This window comes from Callorhinchus milii, unplaced genomic scaffold, assembly GCF_018977255.1.
Source record: "Callorhinchus milii isolate IMCB2004 unplaced genomic scaffold, IMCB_Cmil_1.0 Scaffold20, whole genome shotgun sequence".
In the NCBI taxonomy this organism is placed as follows: Eukaryota; Metazoa; Chordata; class Chondrichthyes; order Chimaeriformes; family Callorhinchidae; genus Callorhinchus; species Callorhinchus milii.
In genome coordinates, this window is record NW_024704761.1 from 2900945 (window position 1) to 2926895 (window position 25951).

At 41.3% G+C, this 25951-nt stretch overlaps 1 protein-coding gene across 2 annotated transcripts in view; it reads left to right on the plus strand.

Moving 5' to 3' along the window:
• Window positions 1–24283, plus strand: part of LOC103175612 (phosphatidylinositol transfer protein cytoplasmic 1) — a 69776-nt gene extending 45493 nt beyond the window's left edge. Inside the window, exons 5-10 of one of the 2 annotated variants that reach the window (XM_042342466.1) lie at window positions 9925–9996; window positions 13121–13216; window positions 16638–16793; window positions 17993–18056; window positions 19047–19177; window positions 21967–22021. In XM_042342466.1, coding sequence (XP_042198400.1) covers window positions 9925–9996; window positions 13121–13216; window positions 16638–16793; window positions 17993–18056; window positions 19047–19177; window positions 21967–21972 — 525 coding nt within the window. In that variant the 3' untranslated portion in view covers window positions 21973–22021. Of the gene's footprint in view, window positions 1–9924; window positions 9997–13120; window positions 13217–16637; window positions 16794–17992; window positions 18057–19046; window positions 19178–21966 lie in introns of both variants that reach the window. The other variant, XM_007888729.2, reaches the window with a different exon arrangement.
• The last annotated feature ends 1668 nt before the right edge of the window (window positions 24284–25951 follow it).

The window sequence follows — 25951 nt, forward strand, 5'->3', positions numbered from 1 at the left end:
AAGGACAGGTTGAGGAAACCTAGCAAAAGCTATGAGAATCCAGAAATTTCATTTTTATTTATTGACCACACATTTAGGGTGACTTCATGTTCACTAAAAGCCAGTTGATTGAATATTTATGTTTACAACCACCGGGATTCATTTCCATCTGATTTACACGTCGAAAGAGGTTGACTGACACAACCATCCCAGCAATATTTGTGAGTCGGAGCAAAATTCAATCTCTCAACAACTGTGATTTAATATGCAGAGCACTTGTCTGTAGTTTGCAGCACTAATTAATTTTGATCATTTCATAGTTGCAGTCCAAACAAGTCTCAAAGTGGATGTTCTCCACTCCCTCGCTGCATTGAAGTGATTATCAGCTGCATTTTGTTACCAAGTGATGTCACCATCATTAATGGTACAACATATGTGGAAATTGTAAATGTTAACCTAAGAGCAGAGGTTATTTAATTGGAGGATTAGCAATCTCTCCAAAGATGTTAATAGCTTCTGTCGGGCAGGAGGAAACATCCATTTCAAATTAGTTTTTATTTAATGTGCTGATGAAATGATTATAAAATATGAATTAGTGCCAGGAACTAAATACCAGAGGAGTGCTCTGTGTATTAAATAGAAGCTGCTTTTGATTTGCTGGAGTTTTCTGTGGAGCTAGGCCTTGCATTATGTCCTTTTTAAGAAGAACAGAAAATAGCTAGAACACGTTACAGCTTTATTATCATTCGCACTTTAGAAACTGTTGTCCTGCATATCCTTAGTAATAACCAATGTAATATAAAGGAAGTAGGAAAATATTGTGGGCTGAAAAATAGCCTGCGTTAGACAAGCATTAAAGAATGAGAAGTCTGCAAATCTCTGTAATCCTACTACCATCTGGTACTGCAAAACTAAAGTGTTTAGCTACAGGAACAAACTGGTGGGTACACTCTATTAGTTATATTCATCAACAACATATATCCTTTGTGTAAAGTGATTCTTTTTAACCACAAAACATGTGTGGCAGAACCACTCTGTTAGATGGGTTGGAATACATTGGCATCAATTCAAGCCAATAACCTATTTGCAACAATCGAGGATTTAAATAACGGCAAGTTTAAAGTAATTATTTCATCTAATTTTTGTGCAGGGGCTATTTTCACTAATGATTGTAGTATTAATAGTAATAATTTCATAGGAATTTCATAACCCACACAGAATAGGTTCAGTCGGTTTTTAATCTACAGTTAAAACATCTGGCAAGCCTGGAGGCCCTGGTATTTGATTGAATATACCTTAAACCCTCCATCACATGATTGGTAATCCCTATCATTTTCAAATCACAGCAGAAAATCTCCACGTCAAGCACGCAGACCGCACCACAACAATTTTAATAAAGGAAAATTCACCAATGTGTGTATTACTGGTGATAACGCAGACCTCAAAATGATTTCCAGCTGCCAATCCATCATCTGAGTCAAGGTGACTTGATTTATGACGTCACCTGAACCCTTCAATTACATTGTAAATTACCTCAAGATGTAACTAATTTCCCTTGTATTGTATATGATAGATGTGGGACAGCCTTGAAATGACCTACAGATTATTTCACAGTAAAACCTGGAGTGGGGATGTCACAGACATGTTGGCACCTTTTTATGAACATCATACATCTCTCAGCTCCTGTTTACCTCAAGGGATAAAGGCAGCAGGACCTTGAATCGCATTGCATGAAAATAAATATTTTACCTCAGCTTCTGTTGACTCTTGTGTAATCACCAATGTTGACAAGCGAGAAATATTTGTATCCCAATGCAAGTCACTTGAAATAAAAATTTAATCAGGTTTCAACCTAGAATTTGCTGGCAGCTTTCTTGCAGATACGGAAAGATACTGAGATGCAAAAATTTTTTGGAAAATTCTTAACTGGAGTCCTAATTTGTAGCCGGGTTTCCACTGTTGCTTTCAAGGGTTTGTTATTGGACCGATGCTTTATAATTGCACAGAAATGCTTTCATTAACTGAGTTTTTTTTTAATCAGAAATGAGTCTGGCCGCCTAACCCCACAATCAATCTGTTTTATTATTTCCTCGCTCAAATCATTGTTTCCTATTAGTTTGTCCCCATGAAGAGCTCATGAACACAATTAGAAAGTCAGCATGTGGAGAAAATGACCAGGGCAAATGGAATCTCTTTTTCTATGGTACATTGCTTCAGGACATCACTCTACTTGCCAGGGATTTGGCTTTCAAACTTATGATGTATATGCACAATCTCAGTTCTTCCAGTCATCTCCTTATGGATTTTCAGCAAGCCCCTAATATCTTTTTGGTTTTACAAATGCAAGGTGTTGTTGAAATTGTTGTGTTTTTTTTTCCTGATAGTGTTTGAGTGAAATCTATAACAGTAACATTTTATTAATAATAATAAATAAATAATAATCCTTGCATTTGATAAAGCGCTTTTCACATCTTCCAGACGTCTCAAAGAGCTTCACAGAATAGACTGTAAAGTTAATTGCCTGCCAATTTGTTGACGAAAGAGCATGAATGTTACCATGAGATGTGTATTTAAAAATTGCAACAGGTTCAGTTATTATATAACATCTGTTTGAAAAAATACAACTTTTAATTTACTGTTTCTGGATGAGAAATAACTTTGTTCAATTGAATGTCGGCAAGACTAAGTTCCTCTTGCTCAGCTTCTGTTCCCCGTTGCCTCCTTCAAGGCCTGTCTCAAGACTTTCTTCTTTGATCATGTCTTTGGCCATCCTCCCCCCTCCTCCGCCCCTCTTGATTCCAATCCCCAGCTCGGGTTCAAACCTTTAACTGACTAGTGCCTTGGGACGTCCTTACGACGTGAAAGGAGCAATATAAATATAATGTTGTTATTTCAGAAATTCTTTCCAGAGGGATTAGGGAGAAATCTTTTATTCCATTTCTAGAACTTCAGTGCCACAAAGTATTTTCATGTGGAATAATCACCCTCCACTAAATGAGGAAAAGTCAAATGCAATTATTTATCTAGTGCCAGTGGTTTAGCAAGTCATCTCAAAGGGATGAGAATGCAATATCAGCTGAAGGCAGATTTCTGCTTGGAAACAGAAGTTGCAAAACAGCATTTCCTTGATGTTATTAATATTTAATCTGGAAATTTACTCGGAAATGTTTAATCGCAAAATCTGATCAGCAGTTAAGCACCTAGAGCAGTATCATTAAAGGCTTCCTACTAAGCATTTGGTAAAGCGATCAGCGGGCGACAGTCTGTGCTTACCGAGTAATTTATTCCATTTCTTATGTAACCAATCAAAGACTGCATGTCAGGTGTGTGCAACTGATGTTCAAGAGAGATATTTTCCCTCAAATTTGAAGATATTCCCACGCCAGCCTCTTCAGCCGTTCTCGGGGATCTGGGAGCATTGTCTCCCATCACAGGGTCGGACGTTTGAATCCAGCCCAGGTTAAAGAGATTAATCTCAACTCTCTTTGTTGGTTGTAAGAGTCCTGAATAAAGTGATTTGGGGCAGTTTAAATCCATTTCTTAGTACAGATGGTTGTACAACTGAATATGGCCATTAAATGGTATTAAATCATCAGGCTGACTCAGAGAGGCCATAAAGATAGAGCACAGCATGGAATGCCAGGCTTGAGCACTCGAGCCTGTGCACTTCAGCAGATTGGGGTTAACGCACATCTATCATCTATGACATCTATCAGTGAAAATATAGTAGCACTGATGCTGATCGTTGCTTACCTTGGAGGTGTTTTAGAATTAAATCAATCAGCATTGGAAGGGTATGTACAATGGCAGGATTTGGTTTGTGCAGAATTCAGCTATCATGCAAGAGCAGGATCAGCAAATTTGGATTGAATTCAAGTTCCAAATGATTATTTTTACTTTTTTTAATATAGAAACACAAATTATCCCTCATCTAACTAGCGATTCCGCAGATGACGTAAACAACCAGAGTTAAAATGAAATAAAAACAAATAAGAGTGTCAGCATACATTTAAAATGAGGAATGAGAGGACCAGATGGCTGACTAATGCAATTATATATACAGATTACAGATAATACAAACCATTACATTGCACAGAGATGTGAGCTAAACAAGCATCTTGAAATGTTTTACAGCGGATCTGTTTAAAGCCTGTGCTTCTGCCTTCTGATGCAATGAATGACTATAGAATACAGCAGCCTCTATAATAATTATATTTTGTGTGATAAAAAAATCCGTTATTTGCAAAATAAATAAGATTAACCTATTGCAGAATGTAAAGAAATAGCCTTTAATCTAGGAAAACCATTAATATCCTGCAGGTCAGGAACTCAACCCATCAGAAATGTCTTTGTGCACATTAAGCACAATAACTTTAAGAGATATCAGCAGTGAATGCTACGTATGTTATCCTGTTTCACACAAAGGGTAGTAGACAAATTAAGTGGATTAGCAAGGAAGACTATTGTGACGATCTTTGAAAGAGATCAGAGAAACTCCGATGGCCAAAAAGGAAAGCATTTACCTTACCCAAATGCACTGGTTTGTGGTTAATGCTGAATTGATCTCTGTATAAACAGGAATGGATATTGCATTCTCATCCCTTTGAGATGACTTGAGATAAACAGGAATGTATAAACAGGAATGTTTCACAGTTCCAGTCGCCCAGGGTATTTTGCAGAGCTGCTCTCAGATGAAGCATTACCGGCCCATTATAATTTTTTTATTTAATCATAATGCATTTTGAGACAAAATATTCTTATTTTCGATCACAGGTAAGTATTATTCTACTCGTTTTGTTATATAAATAGTTCCTGTTTTCTGGACTGTCCCAGAGATCAGAGAATATGTCATGGATGAGAGGAAGGATTAGTGTGCTTGCGAAGGTAGAGATGACGTTTGTAGAAAGTACTGTGTTAAAGTACCTGAAGGAAGCGATTTCATGCCCGCTATTCAAAAGCAATAAAAAAAATGCCCGTCAACCCTCTGTGCTCTTGGCTGTCAATCAGAAACAGGTTTTGTGTACCCTTGTACCTTTAACAGTGCCATTGTACCATTGAATGGACAGTTCTAGAGACATTTTAAGTATTTTTAAGAGTGTTCACACAGAGATTCCTGTACCTTAAACTGGGCCCAATATGTCAACGTGTGTGCATTTTAGCTGTTCCTTTGTACTGGTGGTTTCATACCTTGCTGGAGAACTTTGTCCTGGTATACTGTTAATGGAAGTGTAATTTTGATTCTGAAATGACATTGACTGCCAGTAATAATGTGGTGAGAAACTTTTAACAGCTGTAATGCTCAGACTTGTTCTAAAGAGCCCTCAAAAGTCTAAAAGCCTGTGAGGTACATTGCCGGCATAAATTCTCTCGTTATCCCTCCCTACCCGTTGCTGGGTGTATGTCAGTACATTTAGGCACTTAGCATTTAACATCAAGTTTTGAAGCCTTATGATTGTATTCCAAAATGTATTAGCTTTCAAAGTATTGTACTTAAAGACTCAATAAATTACAGGCTATTCTTGATCAACTGGCTTCTTAACATCATGACTCACACCGGGAGGGGGATATACATACATACTAGCTATGTGGAAAGTACCAATTGAATACAATCTTTTTCACTGATGAAACATCCAGACTGCATTTGGGAGAAAGAAATTGCAGCAGTCATTTTCTGTAAGTGGTTCTGACCTTATCATCACATGGAGGTGAAGTTTATCATTGCAAAAAAAAACCATTTCAAAAGCGTTAAAACTTTACTGTCCTTGAAGGAACAGGGGAAGGGGCAAGACGGAGGGACTCCGGGATGGAGTTCCAGAGGATGGGAGCAGAAAGGCTGAAGGTCCGACCATCGATGGTGGAGAGGGCAGGGTGGGGAATATGGAGCGGGTTGGTGAAGTTTTAGTAGGTCGCAGAAGTAGGGAGAAGCAAGACGGTGGAGGGCTTTAAAGGTAAGGATGAGAATCTTGAAGTGAGGATCTCGAGCATGGGGAGCCAGTGAAACCAGACATGGATGGGGGTGATTGGGTCACGGAGCTTAGTGTGGGCTTAGTGAGACCAAGAAGTCTACTTATGGAGGACTGCACAAACAAGAGCATGCTCACTAGTCATTGTCACTAAATGGCCTTTAGATTGTACATACTTAAATAGTTATTTAGCTTGTACCAATGTCGATTTCTCTGTTAAACTCAGTGCTATTGGTGGTAGGCTATGCTGTTGGAAATGGTTTGTTTTCCTAACTGAAACTGAGTAATCTTTTGTTTGATCATCAAAATGGAAGGGAGTCACCATAGATCAGCTGAGCGCTTCCTAAAAGCCTCCCATAAACATTGATAAGTACTTTACACGAAGGAGTCTGTCACACGCACAAACTTTGTTCCATATAAAGATTCTTGTTGGAAGGGGGGAAAAAATCAGACACATTAATAACTCAAACATTCCTCTGAATGAGACATGGAGTTCAAGGGCTTTATTTTAATCTTATTGAACATTGGTGGGACCATTTCCCAGCAAATAGTTAGTCCCTGCAGGAGGAGGAAGGAGAGAAACTTGGCAAATTAATGTTTATCCTTCTAGCGACAGCTCTCCCTTCAGTACTGTTCTGGCCATGACAGTTCTCTGTGCACCCGCAGGCTGAATTGACATTTACTCTTTTGAATTATTCTATGCCAGAGCCTGTGTTCTGAGTTCCTTAGGATGACATTTTTTAGTTCCTTCCAGCAACTGTGATGGTTCACTGTGAACGAGCCTCCTTTCTATGATTTACCTGAGGAGAAAGAGCTAAACTCGGAGAAAGACGCAAGACTTCCTGATGGCTCGCTGAAGAGCCTTGGATGGGTCACAAGCCAAATCCTGTGGAGGGGGCAGCCTAAGGGCAAATAGTACAGTTGTTGATGGGGTGTGGGGTGAGAGGGGTAAAAGAGCCCTTTATTTTGGCATACTTTCAAGTAGATGGGATACATCATCTCTCCCTTCCCCTCCATTTCTTTCCTCAGATCTCATTGCACCTTTCCAGATGGCTGCTGTTTGAGAACAACAACAATAACAAAATTACATTTGTATAGCGCCTTTCACATCAGGAGGACATCCTAAGGCGCTGGACAATCGGTGTTTCGGACACGAACTGGGGGTCAGGATCGGGGAGGGTGGAGCCCAGGGGGGGAAGTAGGGTGGCCAAAGGCACAGTCGAAGCGAAAGGTATTGTTTCTGGTCTTGAAGGAGGCAAGGGAGGGGACGAGGTGGAGGGATAGTGGGATGAAGTTCCAGAGGGTGGGGACAGAGTGGCTGAAGGCCTGCCCGCCAATGGTGGGGCGTGCAAGGCGGGCTACGTGAAACAGGCCAGAGCCTGCTGGGCAGAGGGAGACCGCATTACGTCATACAAGTGATTTAAGTTCACTCTTACGCTGTTCTTGATTATTAATAACTGCCCTAAACAATAGAGCTTCTGAGGTCCGGAAGAATGACTCCATCAATCGTCCCTAAGGCTGTCAAAGGCTTTTGGAATTTAGTGCATGATAATATCTTATTTCAAGGTTCTCTGCAAAAAAAAATTGCCATACTCATGCCAAGCCTTTTGTTCTTCTGGCAAAATGCTTTCAATTCAACTATCATCTTTCAGAGAATGAACAGTAATGACTCATTGCAAAGGTAAAACTGATGTAGTCTGACTGAACAGTGCAAAGAGACCCATTAAATAAATGCTAGGCATCTACAACAGGTTAGTTAGCACCTGAAGGAGAAAGGTAGGTTCACATTTCAGATAGTGACTGACTTTCATCAGTAGTGGAGAGGGGCCTTTTCCAGCAATAAATAGACCAAGTAAAAGAAAAATATGAAAGATCTTTTTTTCTCAGAGACAATGGCGCAGCTGATCAAAGACAAAAATAAAAATCTAATCGGAAGATTTCGAAGAAATACGTCACGTGCAAAGAGTTGGATCATTATGAGATGGGGCTAAACTGGGAGGTGTAGCACAGGAGAAACAAAACAGGTGAGGCAGCTGTTAGGAGGTGTGAAGTGGCAGTTTCGTACTTTAAAAGAGAGAGAAAAAACAACCTGAGGGTGGAGAGTTGAAAAGGGAAGAGGCAGATAAGATTTGAAGGTGTTAAAGTTAGTGTTAAGGTCTGCAGCTGAAAGATGCCTAGGAAATGGATGGTAATTCAGCTGTTTGCACTGTGTTGGCATTGTTTGCACTGTGTTGGCATTGCAGACCACAGGGGCGTTAGAAAAATGTCTGTGTTCTGAACAGAGATGCTCGACAAACGTCCATCCATCCATTTGTCTGCAGCCCTCTGTGCGAGGGATACAGGCAAGATGGTGACTCTGAAATGCTAATCCATTTTTTTTTCTGCTTCAGTTGCTGTTAACCTGCTGCAGATTTCCTGCATTTTCTGTTATGTCAGATTTGCAGAATTCTCTGTGCTGTTACTTTAAATTCCAGTCTTAAACAGAAACAAACCCCTCACTGCTGTCTGAAAACCTTTGGAGATATTTAGGAAAAGACGTCAGCACCTTGCCATCAACACTCATAGCTACTGTCTTATAGTCACTGTCTTATAGTTACTTCTCAGCCCCTCAGAGAAATGATGAGACATTGCTTTCTGGGGAGAGCAGCTAATCAAGTGTAAAGGTTAAAGTGGGTGAGGTGAAATATGCATAGATGTAACCTTTGGCTCCTGCAACACTGCTGTCAATTACAATCCTAATTATCTTGCCCATTCATGGACAACATCCCCAGCCATGTTAATTACCAATTCTGGGATGGAAAAATTATTAGTCTGGCTACACAAGTTCCTTCCAGGGTCAACCTTCAGAGTTTTGAAAAGATTCTTATGGATGTGATGTCAAAAGCAATGAAGAATTAATATTGATTAGTTTGTGTTCATTTTTGTGTGCGTTTTTGAGTTTTCCTGCAGGGGCTTGCTCTCTCTCTCTCTCCCTCTCTCAACCCACCTCTAGTTTCCGACCTCCACCACTCTTGTCGTGATTTAAACCCCTACTCACTCTGTAGCCCTTATTAAGATAGGATGGCAGTCATTGGAAGCACCACAGCTTGCTTTGTCTTCAAGTTCAATGCTGACTGTATTTTTAAAGCTTTGCTATTTTCCCTGTTGCAATCACTGCAGTTTAGTTCTACTAACTGATAACTCCAGCAACCTTTTTCATTCCCAGAAATCCCATTAAAAGAGTGGAACAAAACATTGCGTGGCATTAGTGAGCAATGTGTTAGATCTCATTGAAAAGGCAGTATTCCTGCTTTTATTGCACTATTCATGAAACTGGAACATAACAACAAATCTAAGTGGCAAATAGAGACATCTGATGAAAATCAAAAGTTAATTTTGTTGACAACGCAAGAACTTTGCTCCAACACAATGTGCTTACAGAGCAGACGTACCAGGGTCAGAGTGATGTACTGTATGTTTGGTTACTGAAAGGAGTCTCCATTTGTGACTGAAATGTTATAAAGAAATCCTGATGTAAATTGCCTTGTTGTATTCCAATTAGAGAAACACCTTTTTAGATGGATTAATTTAATCTCATTTCTGAATTTTTTTTCAAATAATTTGTGGTCCGGTGACACTAACCAATACAGTCGTATCAAAACCAGCAAATATTCAGCGCAGTGTAAACAGTACTTTTATAGGGTGGGTTTTCTGGAAGTATAAGCACATTATACTGCTGTATGTCAGTGGGTAAGAACTGAATCCCAAGTAATATTCAGTGCTGTCATTGAACTCACTGACGAGCAAATCACTGAAGCCTTGGGCTTTAGACTGTTAGCCAGGATTATCGTCTCTGAAACAGCAAACTTCAATACAGTGAACCTCCAGAATTATTGTCAATTTATTGTCAAATTTGTCCCGAACTCTTATTCTTCAATGCTGAAACTGATGTGCCACGAGTCTAAAGATATTTGATTCATTGTTGTGTTATTTTGTTTTTCAGTGCTCTTTTTTGCCCAAGTTCTCCATTCATATAGAAACCAAATATGAAGATAACAATGGATCGAATGATAATGTAAGTACTCATGAGCTTCAGTTATTATTTCTGTTTCGAGTAATTGAGATTTTAATAATAAATAATCCTTGCATTTGATATAGTGCCTTATCACATCGTTAAGACGTCTCAAAGCGTTTCAACAACAACAAGATTGCATTTGTACAGCTTCACCGTATATACTGTAAAGTGAATTGACTGTGTATTTTGTGGACGGAATTTTACTGTTCCACTGTTGGCCTCAGTTGTGAGCTGTCCACGCACCCGAGGACAAAGCGTGGAGTGTGAGGAAATAGAAAACAAATAGCCTAAATAATAAAGATCCCACCGCCATGTAATTCTTTTTAATTAAACCAAATCAATCTTTGTTTGCCGTGATTCAACCCCAACTTGTTTAATCATTTATGCATTATCTGAGATACAGTGGTGTGCTGTTCTTACACACTGACGTATAGCAGTACTCTGTACTTATTCTCATCCTTCCAGAAAACCACCCTTAAGTTTTCCCATTATAGCTCCGTTGTTTCTTGAACAAGTTCAATATACTAGCCTCTACTATCTATATCACTATTGATTGCTCTCTACATAAAGAAATACTTCCCAATCTCAATTCTAAAATTGCCCTTCACAAGCCCGAACCTGTATTGTTCTTTGCTCTTCCCTTGTTACATGCAGTAAAACCTGATATCACTGCAGTTCAGACAATGTAGTAGAACGTAGTATGATTGCACTTCAATTCAAATCACATGATTCAATCACAGCAGCCTACGATCCATCACTGTCCAGCATTAAAAACATTGCCATAAATAGAATAAACCCACGCCTCTCCTTATACATAACATTAACACAGGCAAGAGTGTATTCAAGGACATAACACATCAAGGCTGATACCGGACATTGATAAATTGCTCGATCATCTCTTCAATGTTTTTTGACATGTATCGTAACTCTTTGACATATTACTGCCTTTTACATTGCTCAACGTGCATATAGTCTACCTGATACATGAATCACGCTGTATTGTGCTGCTAACCCTGGATACAAAAGATACAACAGGTTCCCCTGTTGTTAGTGGTCAAAGACATGCCTGCTTTTAGCCTTGATGTCTTATGTTGACGGTTGCAACTCTGATTCATTGCCTTAGTTGCTGGGAAATCAGTTTAGGCCCTGCATGGGCTTTAAAGCCCCCATATTGGTGTACTATTTGCCAGATTTGCTTGATATATCTCCAGGGTGATGGTGTCAAATACTTACAAATAAGGGTAAGAATACATAAGGATGTTCTATAAACACATTAGGACGTGGTACTGCAAGTTTATAAGAAATGCATGTAAAGGGTCCTGCTGCAGAACAAATGTTATTTTTGCCAATGTGCACACATGGACGTTCCCAGAGAAAAAAATATCAGGATAGCAGAGTGACAATGCTAATAGCTTCATTGGTAAGTGAACAGAAACAAAGTGAAATCAGGAAAGCTTGCAGCTGCTTTGCCCAGGCCTGCCATCTAGTGGGTATTGTATTTTTAAAAGGGTGAATCTTTGATATAATACAGCAGTAAGTGTTTGGTGTGTGTGACATCAGAAAGATTACTCCCACTTGATGATAAGTAGAGAGCGACAGTCCTCTACCAGTGAAGGGAAGGCGTACGTTTAATCCACTTGAGTTTGCACATCCATCCCAACGATCTATCTCTGGGATTTCCATGTGTAGGTGGGATGCATGGAAATCTCAGCTCGGTTTGGAGACTCTTGAGCAGCGGTGATGGGTTGGCACATGAAATGACACCATTCACTGACAAGTTTGTTTAAAAACATGCAATCCCCAAATCCAGCAAAAGCATTTGCTTTCCTTTTTTGGTCAAGAAACGTCCTGGAAGTAAGATGGTGACCACAAGCACAATTTCCAGTTTGCGAATTTCCCATTTCACACCGTATTGTCATCAACATGAACGGCTGCAGTAACCTTGGTCACGTGTCCAATAAAGTGCAGTAAACATTTGAATGTGAGTGCAGAGATACCAATACTAGGAAAGTAGTGTGCGTAGATCTTCAGAAAAACAGTGCAATTGCATTCAGTTGACATTTTGTCAGTAAGAACCAGTAATATGGTCACTGTTATTCACTTCCCCTTTAAAAGCCTGATCTGACCATTTTTCAACAGTTTCTCATTTTCACAAAACCCACAATCCTATCTGCCAAATGTCAATTTTATGCTGTAAGATTGTGAGCATAAGGAACTGAGATCAGAAGTTTTTGTACTCATGTCATCTCTGGAGATTTGTAGCTGCCAAAGCGAGATTTCCATCCCTCTAATCTGTGTTGGATTCAAACCCAGAAGTAAATGGATGGTGTTACAATCTACTGAAGTACCCCACTTTAATGTTGGCAACCCATTTCGGAAGAGGAATGGTTAATATTCTCAGTGTTAACTCTGTACAATAAAATACAAATTACATTTGTATAGAGCCTTTCGTCCCAAAGCGTTAGACAGTCAGCGATTTGGACCCGAGCTGGGGGTTGGGATCGGGGAGGGTGGAGGGGTAGGAGGGTGGCCAAAGGCTCAGTCGAAGAGAAGTAGAACTTAACCTTACAGTTAATAGCTCTTGTGTTAAACTTTACTGTTTCAGGGTATAAAGTACAAACTAAGCAGTTGCCATTTATTGGAGACAGATACATAACCAATTAGAGAGGCTTGAAAGCATAAGTAACGTTTTGCCCTTTATACAAGTAATGCTAGAGGTCCTCTCAAACTGATCCAATATACCTTCAGGACCTGCATCACGCAATCTGTTAAACCTTTTCTCCTATACCAGACATAAGGCGACTTTGATCTTCAAATGCCATTGCTAAACCTTTCACATCAAACAGACTGCCAATCACCCTGGAACCATGCAAAAATCCAATTAAACCAAAAAATCACCATCTGGTACATGCTACAAACTGTGAAAAGCACTCACTCACTGTAAAGCATACATTTAAATTGCTTTTTTCAAGTAATTTTGAGTTCCAACTGGGCAAGTACTGTGAAACTAATCAGTGCGTTGTAGTACTGTAGTAAGCTGCAATGCTACCCCTATTGTATTCCTGCACATATCAGTCACCGATGATACATTACCTATTTTTTAATTGTTTTATTATATATTTAGATCTTCAACTCTGAGGCAAAAGATCTTGAAAGAGAGGTGTGCTTTGTCGATATTGCATATGATGAAATTCCTGAACGCTACTACAAAGACTCTGAAGTAAGTGAACAGAAAAGTAAACATCTACATTGTACCAACCAACACTCATCTGGTTATGGATTAAATCCCTGTGTTTTGAGCTGATTTCACTGTCAAGGCTTACACTCCAGTGAAGCACTGGAGAGGGCTACATTGTTGGATGCCATTCAGATGGTAACCATTTTAATACAAGGTAAAGATCCACGACACTAGTCAAAAAAAAAGCCAAAGAAAGCTCTCTGTCCTATCCCTACAAACACTGCAGTTAACAGTAATTACCTGTGAAGTATTGTGAGGCATTTCAACATAACAAGATGTTATAACAAATAATATAATTAAAACACTTGCTGATTCCTGTTAATCNTTTTTCCCTTGGTTGAAGTAATATTGCTACATTAATCAATTTCCTGATTCAGTGAATAATTAACTCGAATCAGAACATTTTTGTCATTAACCAATTTATACTTTGATTGAAATAAAGCAGAGTCCAGCCTTATTCACCATCTCATTTTCCTTCTTCTAATCTATACAAGTAACTCTCTTTGTTTAGAACAAACCTGCAAAAAATCTGTAGTTGCTAACACCAGGGATAAGTCTCTCGGGAAGGTTTGTTATACATGGATCAAGAAGTTATTCCTTTGTAGATTTATTCTGAAAGTTATTCCTTTGGCTGAGAATGAGGGAAGAAGTCTACCTTTGAAGTACATTAAGAAGATCTTATAAATTTAGACCTTGTTAAAATTCTGGCCATCTTTAATCATTTTTCACTGCACACTGTCTCAACCTATTATCGATCAAAAGAGATACAAGTATTATTACAGACTGGAACAATACCCACTTCCAGAGTGGTTGATAATGATGTGCCATTCAAAACAACATACATGTCAGTGCCAGTGAACAGCACAGAGCTCCTCTGCTTTAATTATCCAGACCTAATGAGATGTTTGGCAAATGGATGTTAATTTGTTTGCGAGGATTTATGCCTGAAATGTCATGTAGCTTTTATCTTTTTGTCTCCATGTTTTGCCTCTGGATTACACCCAAATTGGTACCTTTTATCTAGTCTGAAGAGCCATGTTATAAAAATGCTAACCAGTTGGATGAGACAATTTATTCATAACTATTTTTCCTCCTGTTGTTTTTACGCTTACATGAAGTACTTTGGTCTAAGTTTAACAGGATTCTTTAATAAGAAATTAATGTTGTTTGAAATCGATGTGTTTAAATCCCAATGTGCAAAGAAATTCCTTATGTCACACATATTATGCATTTACTTAATACTAAAACACAGCAGCATTCGTGTTAAATGTGTTGGTGCTGGTCACTTTTCAGTTTTCATTTCTGGTCTTATTATATTTTGCTATTATTGTAAGTTAAAACGGACATATTTATGTCAAGATGCAATGCTCCTGTGAACTGACTTCGAAAAGGGGAAGAAAGAGAACCTGGGATGATTCACTCAGTTTTCTCTTCCTTCTGAAGATGAAGCATAATAATAATAATAATCCTTGCATTTGACATAGCAGCTGCTAGACGTTTTCGAGACGTCTCAGAGCATTTCCCAGAATATACTGTGAAGTGAGTTGACTGTATATTTTGTGGGCGAAATGCAGCAGCTAATTGGGATTGAGTGACCAAATTATTATTTATTTTTTTTGAAGGAATTATTACCCCTGGAAAAGCGATCCGTCAATCGACTAACATCCGGGTTCCTACTCACTGTTAGGTAATCAGAGGCGTGTGGAGTAAGGAAACTTGCCCAACTTTTCGCCCCACCAGGATTCAAACCCAAGCCCTCTCACTTGCGAGGCGAGTCCTCTAACCACTAAGCTACAGGACTTCACATCTCTTCACTTGGCATTTCTCAAACGCTGCACACTCAGCAGCTCTGCCAAGGCTGGCTGCTTGCCATGTGGGGAGCTCCATAGCTTTTGAGGGCCTTAAAGTATTAAAACCCAGCCACTATTTCTTTCTACAGTGAAAAATGGTTTGGCCGCTGAATGTGTAAGTTAAATCCAGCATGCACGTTCCTTTTGGTTTTCATTTCTGATGTCATTTTATGTTGAACATTTTATCCTTTTTCGCAAAGCACCAGTGTTACATTGTTGAATTAACCTCTAACAATTCGTGTTGATCAGACTTTTGCACGGAATAAATCTTGCCTGAGCAAAGTCTCTCAATTCATTAACTGAATCCGACAGGACATTTAGTGTCCTCAGAATAATGATGCCCTTTTCACTTCCTTCAGCTTTCAAAAATATACAGCTGATTGAGTGGACATCTTTCTGTTTCAATAAATCAATTACAAATTTGTTCAGTGAACATTTAGCTGTCTGCGGATTTGATCGGAGTGATGACATTTAGATCAAATTCCTGCACACGTTAACCACACATTGAACATCATTTCCTTTCTGTAGTTTATCCCAACCCTTGTTTGCGTTTAGCCTTTCAGATATCGCAGGGATTGAACATCACACTTATCCAAGAGGCTGTGGCTATTATGGCTTTGTTAACCTATCTGTAGCAATATAAATCCAAACAGAACAAGCTGGGAATGTCCCATCAGGTCAATCAGCATCTGAAAGTAAAAGACAGGTTATCATTTCTGTGTGACTCTTTGTCACAAAATTTCTGGAGTCAAATACCCTTGAACGTTCACACTGTAGCGGAAAAATAACCAGTTTGTTCATAAGAGTTCACCAATATCAATCAATTGTTAATTGTTTGATTAGCTTTATTGAGGACTTAGATACCACCGTGACTCATATCTCTCCCTTCAAACATAATGTGGCCCAGGCTATTAAAATTGGAAACTGAATATATTCATTAATCCACATCTTGGGAAGGTGTCTCGAGACCTTTTAAGCTTGATGATCTCATCACAGTCAATATTATCACATCCATGATCACACCCAGAATAGAGCTCAGACTTGAGCAAGAATGCATCAATTGGTCAATAAATATCATTTGTAATTAAGATGTATTACCAACTGCAAAAACGTTAAGTGTTGCACTGTGCCTGGATGTCCTCATTTCTCAGCCCACAAACAGTAACAAATGTCAACATTTTGGCAAATGAAAATAAATGATGTGCTTGATCTGAGCAAAAACATTAATAATTTTACCGAACACACACAACCTAAACAGATATCCAGAATTGCATAGCTTCGGTCTGGATAGCACACGACCCATGGCAAAGGAAGAGAGAGAGTCAGCTCAGTGGATGGTGGAAGTCTACTAACTTGCATCCAAAGAAGCACAAACACTAATAATAAATGGAAACCCACTTCTTTTCCTGCTCTTGTTATCATGGGAGTGTGGACTAGAGCTATAGCTGTAGACTACAGCGCCTTGGGACATCCTCCCGACATGAAAGGTACTGTACAAGTGTCATTTTGTATTGTTGTTGGAGTGAGTTTTATTATCGTTCGCTGTATTTCAGGACCTCAGGTACTTCAAGTCAGAGAAGACACAGAGAGGCATGCTGACAGAAGGCTGGAGAGACACTCAGAAGCCAATCATGTGCTCCTACAAACTGGTGACTGTCAAATTTGAAGTCTGGGGACTTCAGACAAGAGTAGAACAATTTGTACATAAGGTCAGTCAGTGGTAACATTGCAGGAAACTTGCATGGATTGTTTTTTTCCCCATTTTGCATTTGTTCTTGTCTCTCCTCTTTTCAGCCTGAGTCAAGCACTCATCCCTAGCTGCGAGGACAGTCTCCTGCGAGGAACTGACTCCCCTGCTTATGCCAATTCATTGCACATTGCTGAGTTCATCTGAGAACATCCCATAAGTTTCTCAGTTATTGATGTTCTCTCGCTTCCATGTGAGGCACACCAGCTCGCTGTCTCTCCTAATGACGTGGCTTAGATAGGAAACTTGCTGCATGAGTAACTTCTCATTTAATTCTGTAAACAACGTGAAGAAAGGTCTTCAATGTGTCAGAGTAGCTTCACAGGTAATTACTGTAAAGTGATGTGATTGATTTTTGTGCAGGGAACATTATACTTGTACCGTTACACAAACTTGACTGATCGGTAAGCTTATGAACTTTCAGCCAGCTCCGATATTTGAATCAGGACCTGTGACAACCAGTGATATACCAAGTTGCACGTCGTGATTGTGGGATTTAGTTGTCTGTCAGAAACAGCCTGACTTTTTGTACTCTACCATAGTATTTGCTTATAACCACAGGACGGCGCTGTGCCACTAACCGAGCAGTATATTGCAGTGGCACCCAGTGTTTGGAATGAGATACTGCTTCACATTTCCCTGTAGGAGTTTTGTTGTACAGTATTTCCTCCTGAGATACTTTAAGGCTTTTAAAAAAAATGAGAAAAGCTCATTCATTCTTCAACAAATGACTTGAATGTTCTGCATAAATACTCCTTGAAAAGTTGGGAGGAACGAGGTTCTGGTTTGACAGGGATAGTCAGCAGATGAATGTTGGGCACTGCTCTCTTGAGAGGAGGCGACATACCGGGGAGTAACTCTGAAGAACTTTACACTGGTCAAGGAAGGAGTGGGCACGTGCTTGATGGGACGAACGCCAGGGTTTTGTTCCGTTTCCATGTTGTGGCTTTGGCAGAGGCTTGGGAGCAGGTAACCCGACTGTCTTTCGCAGATAAGTAGGAGAAGCAGGCGGAAAGAAAATATACCCAATTTAAATTAGGTTCTATATATATATATATATAGAGAGAGAGAGAGAGAGAGAGCAATGGGCTTTGTATAAATATGTTTATTTGTGTTCAGAAATTGTTTATTGAGGATTTAATGACTTATTCACATTCTCAGGTTGTCCGGGATATTCTGCTAATTGGCCACCGACAAGCCTTTGCCTGGGTGGACGAATGGTACGGTAAGTGGAACTGTTAAATTTCATCCATGTTTGCCCGGCATGCAATTCTCAATAGGTCTTCCACCCCAAGCATGGCAGGAAGACTTGGCTGACACACTCTCTCACCCTCCTAAACTGGTTGTGCTTCCACAAGAAACAGTCTAAGAAATATAACTGTAGTCTTGGAGATAGTCTCATAAGTTCAATGAATGAACAATAAATTAGACATTTTCTGAGGTCTTTGCTTTCTTTGCAAACTAATTAGCTATCTTACGCTGTTACTAATAATTCTAGATCTATTCGGTTCTGTATATCTGCAAAATATATCAGATTTCAATTGCAGGTAAAGTTACATAGAAACCTGTCTTAAGGATAACCTGGATATATAACCCACCTGTCTTTATTGACCATCAAACGTCTCACTTGTATTAAGGGACTGTCTGTTTGAAAGGATTGCTTAACCAACCTCAGAAGGCATTCATTGCACCCTGGTTACACTGTGTCGGATATCAATCGGGGAAGTCTTTAATGTAAGCTTATTGTGTTTTAAATTACAAGTGTGTTTTTAAACAGAAGATAGGATGAATAGTTTGATGTAGAAATCTGTACTGTTGATTTAGGGGGTTTGTAGCAGGTCTTCTGAAAGTATCTTCTGAAAGAAGGTCCTTTGGCTTATATTTTCACCATGAGCTTTACCTCCCAAATGCACCTTGTAAACACTCTGAACCCTGTGCTCCGCTCTTTTTCCTTGACTCTCCCAACAACTCAGCTTCTGCTGCACACTTTTTTTCCGACACCTTTCCCTCTGACTGTCTGAACTAACTTTACGACTCGCTTGTCATAAAGCTAGTGTTCGTTCCCGCTTCTAGGAACCTTCCATGTCTACCCTCGAACCTCATTTCCCTTTTTTTATTCATTATTATTTATTGGTTTCATCTCCCAGAAACCGCTACATACCTCGAGTTCAATGTCCTCTCCACAGAACGTGCCAACATCTTGGACTTTTTACAGATATGGCTATGGATGATGTGCGGATGTACGAAAAAAACATGCATGAACAAACGAACATAAAAGTTTGGTTTGATCAGCCTTCCACAAATTCTCCTCCCGCGGATGAAATACAGAGCGATGCCAACACAAGCGTATGTTGATGTTTTTTCTAAAACCAAACTTGAAAAATCTCCCTCTCTTAATAGTTTTATCGCTATTTTAATGCTTTCCCGTTTCAAAGTACTCTCAGATATGTGGCAAATCCACGAGAAGAGGCCGGTGAATGTATGGCAGTGAGGTTCTTTATTCACCAATTAAAACCAATTGCTGAACATTCTCTGCCCACCAGCCTCTCGCCACCGGCCCAACATTCACATGGAGAGAGAAAATTGAGTTAGGTCGATGACCTTTCGTCAGAACGGACATCAGGATTTGCTGTTTGCCCGTGCTATTCCATTCCACACTGATCACAGGCCTGGTTTTTCCATCCAATTTTTCTCTCAGAATTTCTTCCTTTCTTATTGCCTGAAGCCGGTGACTGATACTAGGTGAGCTTCCGTGGGCATCACGACCCGATTCCATCGATAAGCACCTCGCTGGCTCCCAGGTCACGTTTCCCCTCTCCCTGAGACCATTTCTAATAGGCAACCACAGCCCAACCCGTTTCACAAGATGTTAGAATGAGAATCGGGTTGGCACAATCTTTGGACATTTCAATGTAAACTCTAGGAGTGAGTGGTACAGCTCCGACCAAAGGGAAGAACATCTTCTCTCTCTACCACTCTTTGGGGTCTTGAGTGAACTGAGTTTGGGCAAAATCAGCCCAATTCCCAGTAGCCGTCGGTCCTAGCAAAAAGCGATCTGCAATTCAGCTCTGTGAGTAGCACTAAATGAGCGGCCTCCTGCTGAGGATGTTACAAATGGAACGTCCACTGGCGTGGTAAAGGAGTGCTCTTCTGAGGTTAGCATCAAGATACTTTAAGCGATATTATTATTATTATTATTACACAGAATATCACAAGATATATTCCTGTGTTCCTGCACTATGAGCCAGCTATTCCAGCCTAAAATACCCTCCCCATAAAACATGATACTGTATTTTCCCTCTCTGCCCCTATGATGCAGACAGTTCCCAATACAGAATTGGGAAATAGTAATGTACACAGGTCACTCACGAGTTGTGTGTCGTGCTGACCCCACAGGGACTCCCTTGGACACAATCGCCTCTTATTAGAGCATAGCTTGTTCTAACCTTACGTGGTGTTTGCTAGCTCCGGCATTGAGAACAGGATTTCCCAGTACTGAGTGCTTGTGTAAAAGCATATTGCCAACCTATTGTTTTACAGAAGAGAGCTTGTTTATGTTTATGAACCGATCTGATGAATTTCAACCACAACCACTGGAGGGCAGGAAATTATAAGCAGCCTCTGTCATTTATTACCTTAAAACTTTTGAAGGCTTAAGTACAGTAGTAGGATAAATATTGGACAAGGAACTTGCAGACCCAGAAACTGTGTTTCATCCTGCCAGTCCCAAAGTTAAAAAATATGATTTTAATATCAGGACGATATTTATTTCTTAAACCTATGTACATAGCAAAGGAACTGATTTCCTCCTTAATCAGTAGCAAAAAAGCTGATTTTTTTTAACTGAACAGGTATAACTGGGTTCAATGTATCGCCAATAAAAGATATCTAATTCAATTGGAACAAGAAACTTGCTCAGAGCAGGAATTTTTTTCTTGTGGAGCTTTTATCTGAAGTACAAGAGGTAAGTAAACCACAGCTAAATCCAGATGTGCTGCTGTGCATAATGGTATTTGGTATGTTTGTCTCTGGTGTTCAGATGTCATATCACTGGATGCTGTGAAAGTGTTTGAGGAGATGCCATGTCTGGTGTAGCGACAACACTCGCATCACTCGCTCTTTTGACCTCTGTTCAGCCTTAGTCACACTGGGGTGGGGGGGTGTTGGGGTGAGAAGATCCCCCTGGGTCAGGGATTCTCCTTGGGGAGACTACATTTTTGTTCCTCCTAAAAACTATAATAATAACCATCGTCGTGACAATCAGATGATTTTACCCAGCAGAAAGAAAATTTCAAAATGCTTCTATACTTTGTTCATCATTCAATGGTAAATGGAGGAGGAGGGAATGATATAATGGTGTTGTTTGGTCCAAGAGAATGTTGAACAAATAAACCAGGACAAGACTTGTGATAGCATTATCCACAAAGACCAACCCTCTCTGACTTGTTAGCTCTAGTCATCTAGTCAATGGATGGTATTCTGGCTTATTAACATGTAACTAATGTTGAGTCCGCACGTTTTATGACGTCAAGGAAATTGGCAATGGATCTCCAAGCCTCAACATCAGGTATGTACATTGGAAGGAGCCAAAAGCCAATGTTCCACAAATAAAACCTGTTCATATTCTTGACAACCAAGCTCCAGGTTTTGGGCTCACAGCCTTTAAACACAAGTGATCGATTTGCAAATGTTAACTTCTGAGTTGATATTCATTTTCTTGGTGGAATAAAAGTCTCTACTGCCTATTGGCTATGAAGGTGGGTGGTACACAAATTAAGTTTGGGTCAGTTCAGTTTCTAGCGAGCGGGACTCACAGCACAAAACTGTCCCTCTGTGGTATTGAAGTGGCAGGAAAATGGTAATCAGAGAAGCAGCCACACGATGATTGGTATGGGAAGACTGTTGCAATGAGGCTAGTGACAATACTGAACTGTTTGTTCCTCAGCCCCTTGTACTATTCTGCATTGCACCATGTGTATTGTGTCTTATAGACTTGGCATCAGACCCAGATTTTTAAAAAACTTGATTTTTATTTGGTAAAACAAAACTTGAATTGATGACTAGAAATGCATATTGACTGATCTGTGAGAGATATTGAAGTTTACACAGGATTCTTTTTGTTTTTAATCGGGAAGACATGACAATGGATGAGGTTCGAGAATTTGAACGAGCAACTCAGGAAGCTACCAACAAAAAAATCGGAATTATTCCTCCCGCTATCACCATCAGCAACGTGGTCCTGCCTTCGCTAACCCGCAGCGCGCCCTCCAGCGCCCCGTCCACGCCACTCTCCTCCGACGCCCCGGAATTCCTGTCTATACCCAAGGATCGTCCGAGGAAAAAGTCTGCTCCAGAAACTCTTACCCTGCCGGATCCTCAGGAGAGACGTGCAGCCACTAAGATATCTGAAGGTGCAGCCTCTGGTGACCCATTTGAGCCAAAGCATGACTAGCTGCCTCTTTCAACCAGTGGTTTGATTTCCAGATCTCAGTGTTGTTCCATCGTTCTCTGCTTTAATTCTTCACCTTTTCAGCTTGACAAACTAGACCTTGGCCATCCATTTGCTCCACCCCTGAGTTCGTAATCTCCACAGATAACGTTGTGTCACCAGCTTACAGCATCTGCCCATTATGCAGATGGATTGTCCCGGCTGTGGGGGGCTGTGGGGGTGGGGGGGGTTTCAAACACCACTGTGGTCTGCTTCTTCGATGCTGGATGTTATTTGTGCTGTTGTACCGGGTCACAGAGCCGTGACATTCTCTTGTGAGTTTGAGCCTATTTTGGGTGTTATTCCCCCCCACCCTGTGGAGCTCAATGTTGATTAAGAGATCTCCCGTCTCGCTTAGAACTGGCTCCCCTTGGGGTTTAATGTAGAAGTAGCAATCTTTTTGTTTTGTCTTTACAATGGGATTTCAGCGTCTGATAGATAGATCCTTTTCCTTTCCAAATTAAAAAAATGGTCAATCACTCCATAGCTGTTTGTGGGACATTGCTGTGTGCAAATCGGCTGCTGCGTTTACCTACAAAAATACAGTCACTATACTTTACAGTGAAACCTATGAAGCGCTTTCAGACAACCTCCCGATGTGAAAAATGCTATCATCAAAAGCAAGGATTATTATTATTGTACGATAACAGCTCTAACCATTTCACATAAATCTGATGATTTGAAGTTGTCTGATAGGATGGTCCTCCTAATTCCCAGTGACTGCCTGTAATGTGTATTTAAGAATTCGGGGAATATCGAGTTAGGAAGAACATTAAAGAAATGTTTTCAGAATGTTTTCACCTCCACAGGTTGTCTGAATTTCCCAAACTCTGTGCATTTGCATTCTTCAATGGTTGTGTTTCTGCAAAACTGGTTTCCCTGTGTATAAATGGCCAAAATTACAATGGTTGCATTATTACCATTAACACATTCTTTGAATGCTGCTGGAATGAAAAATGCTTTGTAGAATTGTCCAATTGTGTATAATCTATTTTAGTGCAGCTGATTATTCTTTCCCCCGTCAGAACCGATCAATTTGGAGGAAAATGTATCATTTTGGAAATATTTTCATCTCCTTAAACATAGAAAAGAACTTGCATTTTAATAGCATCTTTAATGTTGAAATATCTCAAAGCGCTTTGCAGCAATTACTGCTAAGTGTAGCAGCTATTTTTGCAGCCAAGCATGACAGCCATTTTGCCCAATAATAATTACATATTCAGATAATAATATAAAATTGCCACACAAAGGAAGCTGTTGGACCTCTGTGCCTGTGTTGTGCTAGCTCCGTACTGGAACTATCTACACAAACACCATTTTGCTCATTTGTTCTCAAAATGTATTATATTAACCAGAATGAAAGCCATTTGATCCGTTTCACTTTCCAATATACTTCGTAAGAACAAAATGACTCTTTTCTACGAAGGGAGTACAGAGCTGAGGCCTATCTCGACCCCACGGGGAGGAAAGGTGAAGAAGTGATATCCACCCTCCCCCACCTGAACTCCCCCCCCCTCTTGGCAGGTGGCTAAATACAGTAATCTCAATCGTGGGTCACCCAGCTGTTCCCTCAGAGATACCTGGTGCAGATAAAATTCTATTAACCATATTTTAAAAAATACCAGATACTCACTGAAGCGGAATCAACTGCACTTAAATAGGACCCACAGAATGGGAAATCTTTCTTGTGTCAGAGTTAGAAAGTTTTACATAGATCAGAACTGTACATAGAAAGTGTGATGTAAATATTGTGTCAACTTGTCGTGAACGTAAGGACAAGGTTTTCCTACGTGACTGGTTTATTTTATTTGTTGCGATGAAGAATCTGCTGCAATAGTTTGTTACGATAGCATGGGTAATAACATACCTGAGTGTAGAAATAAGATCTTCATTGCTGAGAACAAAGCAGGTTTATCATTTTTGAAATTAAACTTCAAAGAAATAAAAGATGTTTTTCTCTGAAACAGAGTGTGTGGCCTCAGTGCATTCCAATACCCTGGCATTCTCTTTTCACTTTTTAAAAGATGATTATTATTATTACTTGACAGAATGATGAACTAGGAAACAGCTCGAGGTTTATTTACATAACAGATTTCAGGCTCAGTGAACGTAGCATAGTACATGGTGTGATACTAAGATCCAGGGTTTGGTCCCTGGGCAGAACTGAGATCTTTGTCCCGGTAGTGTTGCGGGGTGTAAAGCTGATCACTATCCGGCAGCTGTGCTAAAGAGTGCACCTCCACAGTTAAATGCGCTCACGATGCTCGTTGATGAAGAACGATTACTTGCATAGCAGGGAGATCGGTCATGGGTTGCTGGCGTGAGAGGAAGGGAAGAAATGAATTACAACAACAACAACAACAACAAGATTCCATTTATAAAGCGCCTTTCACGTCAGGAGGACGTCCCAAGGCGCTGCACAGTTGGGTCATGACCCGAGCAGGGGGGAAATGGTCAGGGTGAGGGGAGGGAAGGGAGGGAGCGAGGAGGGGGAAGAGAGTTGAGAGGGTACAGAGTACAGAGAGAGAGTACAGACTGTACTTCCATCGATGTGGACTGAGCATTGGTCAGGATGCTCAAGAGTGGTCCATACATAGAACTACCCGTGCCCCCTCCTCGCACGCACCGAGCCACTGAACTGATAAGACAATTGGCAAGCCAGAAAATAGCATTTGTGGATCGCCATTAAAGGTAAGTTTGCAGCTCATCAGAGACCCTTTCCAGAGAATAGCAGCTGAACAGATTTTTACCAAAGACATGAAAGAGAGGGGTCTTTTTACGCAGAGGATTCTTAGGTTGCACTATACCTGGCCAGGAGCGGCAACAACAACAAAATTACATCTGTATAGAAACATATTACATCAAAATTGGGGGGTTGGGGAGGGGGGGGTTGGGGAGGAGGGTTGGGGTGGGGGGGTGGAGGAGGGGGTTGGGAGGAGGTGGGGGGGGGGTGGGGGGGTTGGGGAGCGTGGGGGGGGTTGGGGTGGGGGGGTTGGGGAGGGTGGGGGGGGGTTGGGGAGGGGGGTGTTGAGGAGGGTGGGGTGGGGGGTTGAGGAGTGGGGGGTTGGGGAGTTGGGGAGGGGGGGTTGGGGAGGAGTGGGGGGGTTGGGGGGGGGGGTTGGGGAGGAGTGGGGGGTTGGGAGGAGTGGGGGTTGGGGTGGGGGGGGTGGGGAGGAGGGGGGTTGGGGAGGGGGGGTTGGGGAGGGGGGGGTTGGGGAGGGGGGTTGGGGAGGAGGGGGGTTGGGGAGGAGGGGGGTTGGGGAGGAGGGGGGGTTGGGGAGGAGGGGGGTTGGGGAGGAGGGGGGTTGGGAGGAGTTGGGGAGGGGGGGTTGGGGAGGAGGGGGGGGTTGGGGAGGGGGGGTTGGGGAGGGGGGGTGGGGAGGGGGGGTTGGGGAGGAGGGGTTGGGGAGGAGGGGGGGTTGGGGAGGGGGGTTGGGGAGGAGGGGGGGGGGGGGGGTTGCGGAGGGGGGGTGGGGAGGAGGGGGGGTGGGGGAGGGGGGGGTGAGGAGGGGGGGTTGAGGGGGGGGGTGGGGGGTTGAGGAGTGGGGGTGGGGTTGGGGAGGGGGGGTTGGGGAGGAGTGGGGGGGTTGGGGAGGAGTGGGGGGTTGGGGGGGGGGGTGGGGGGGGGGGAG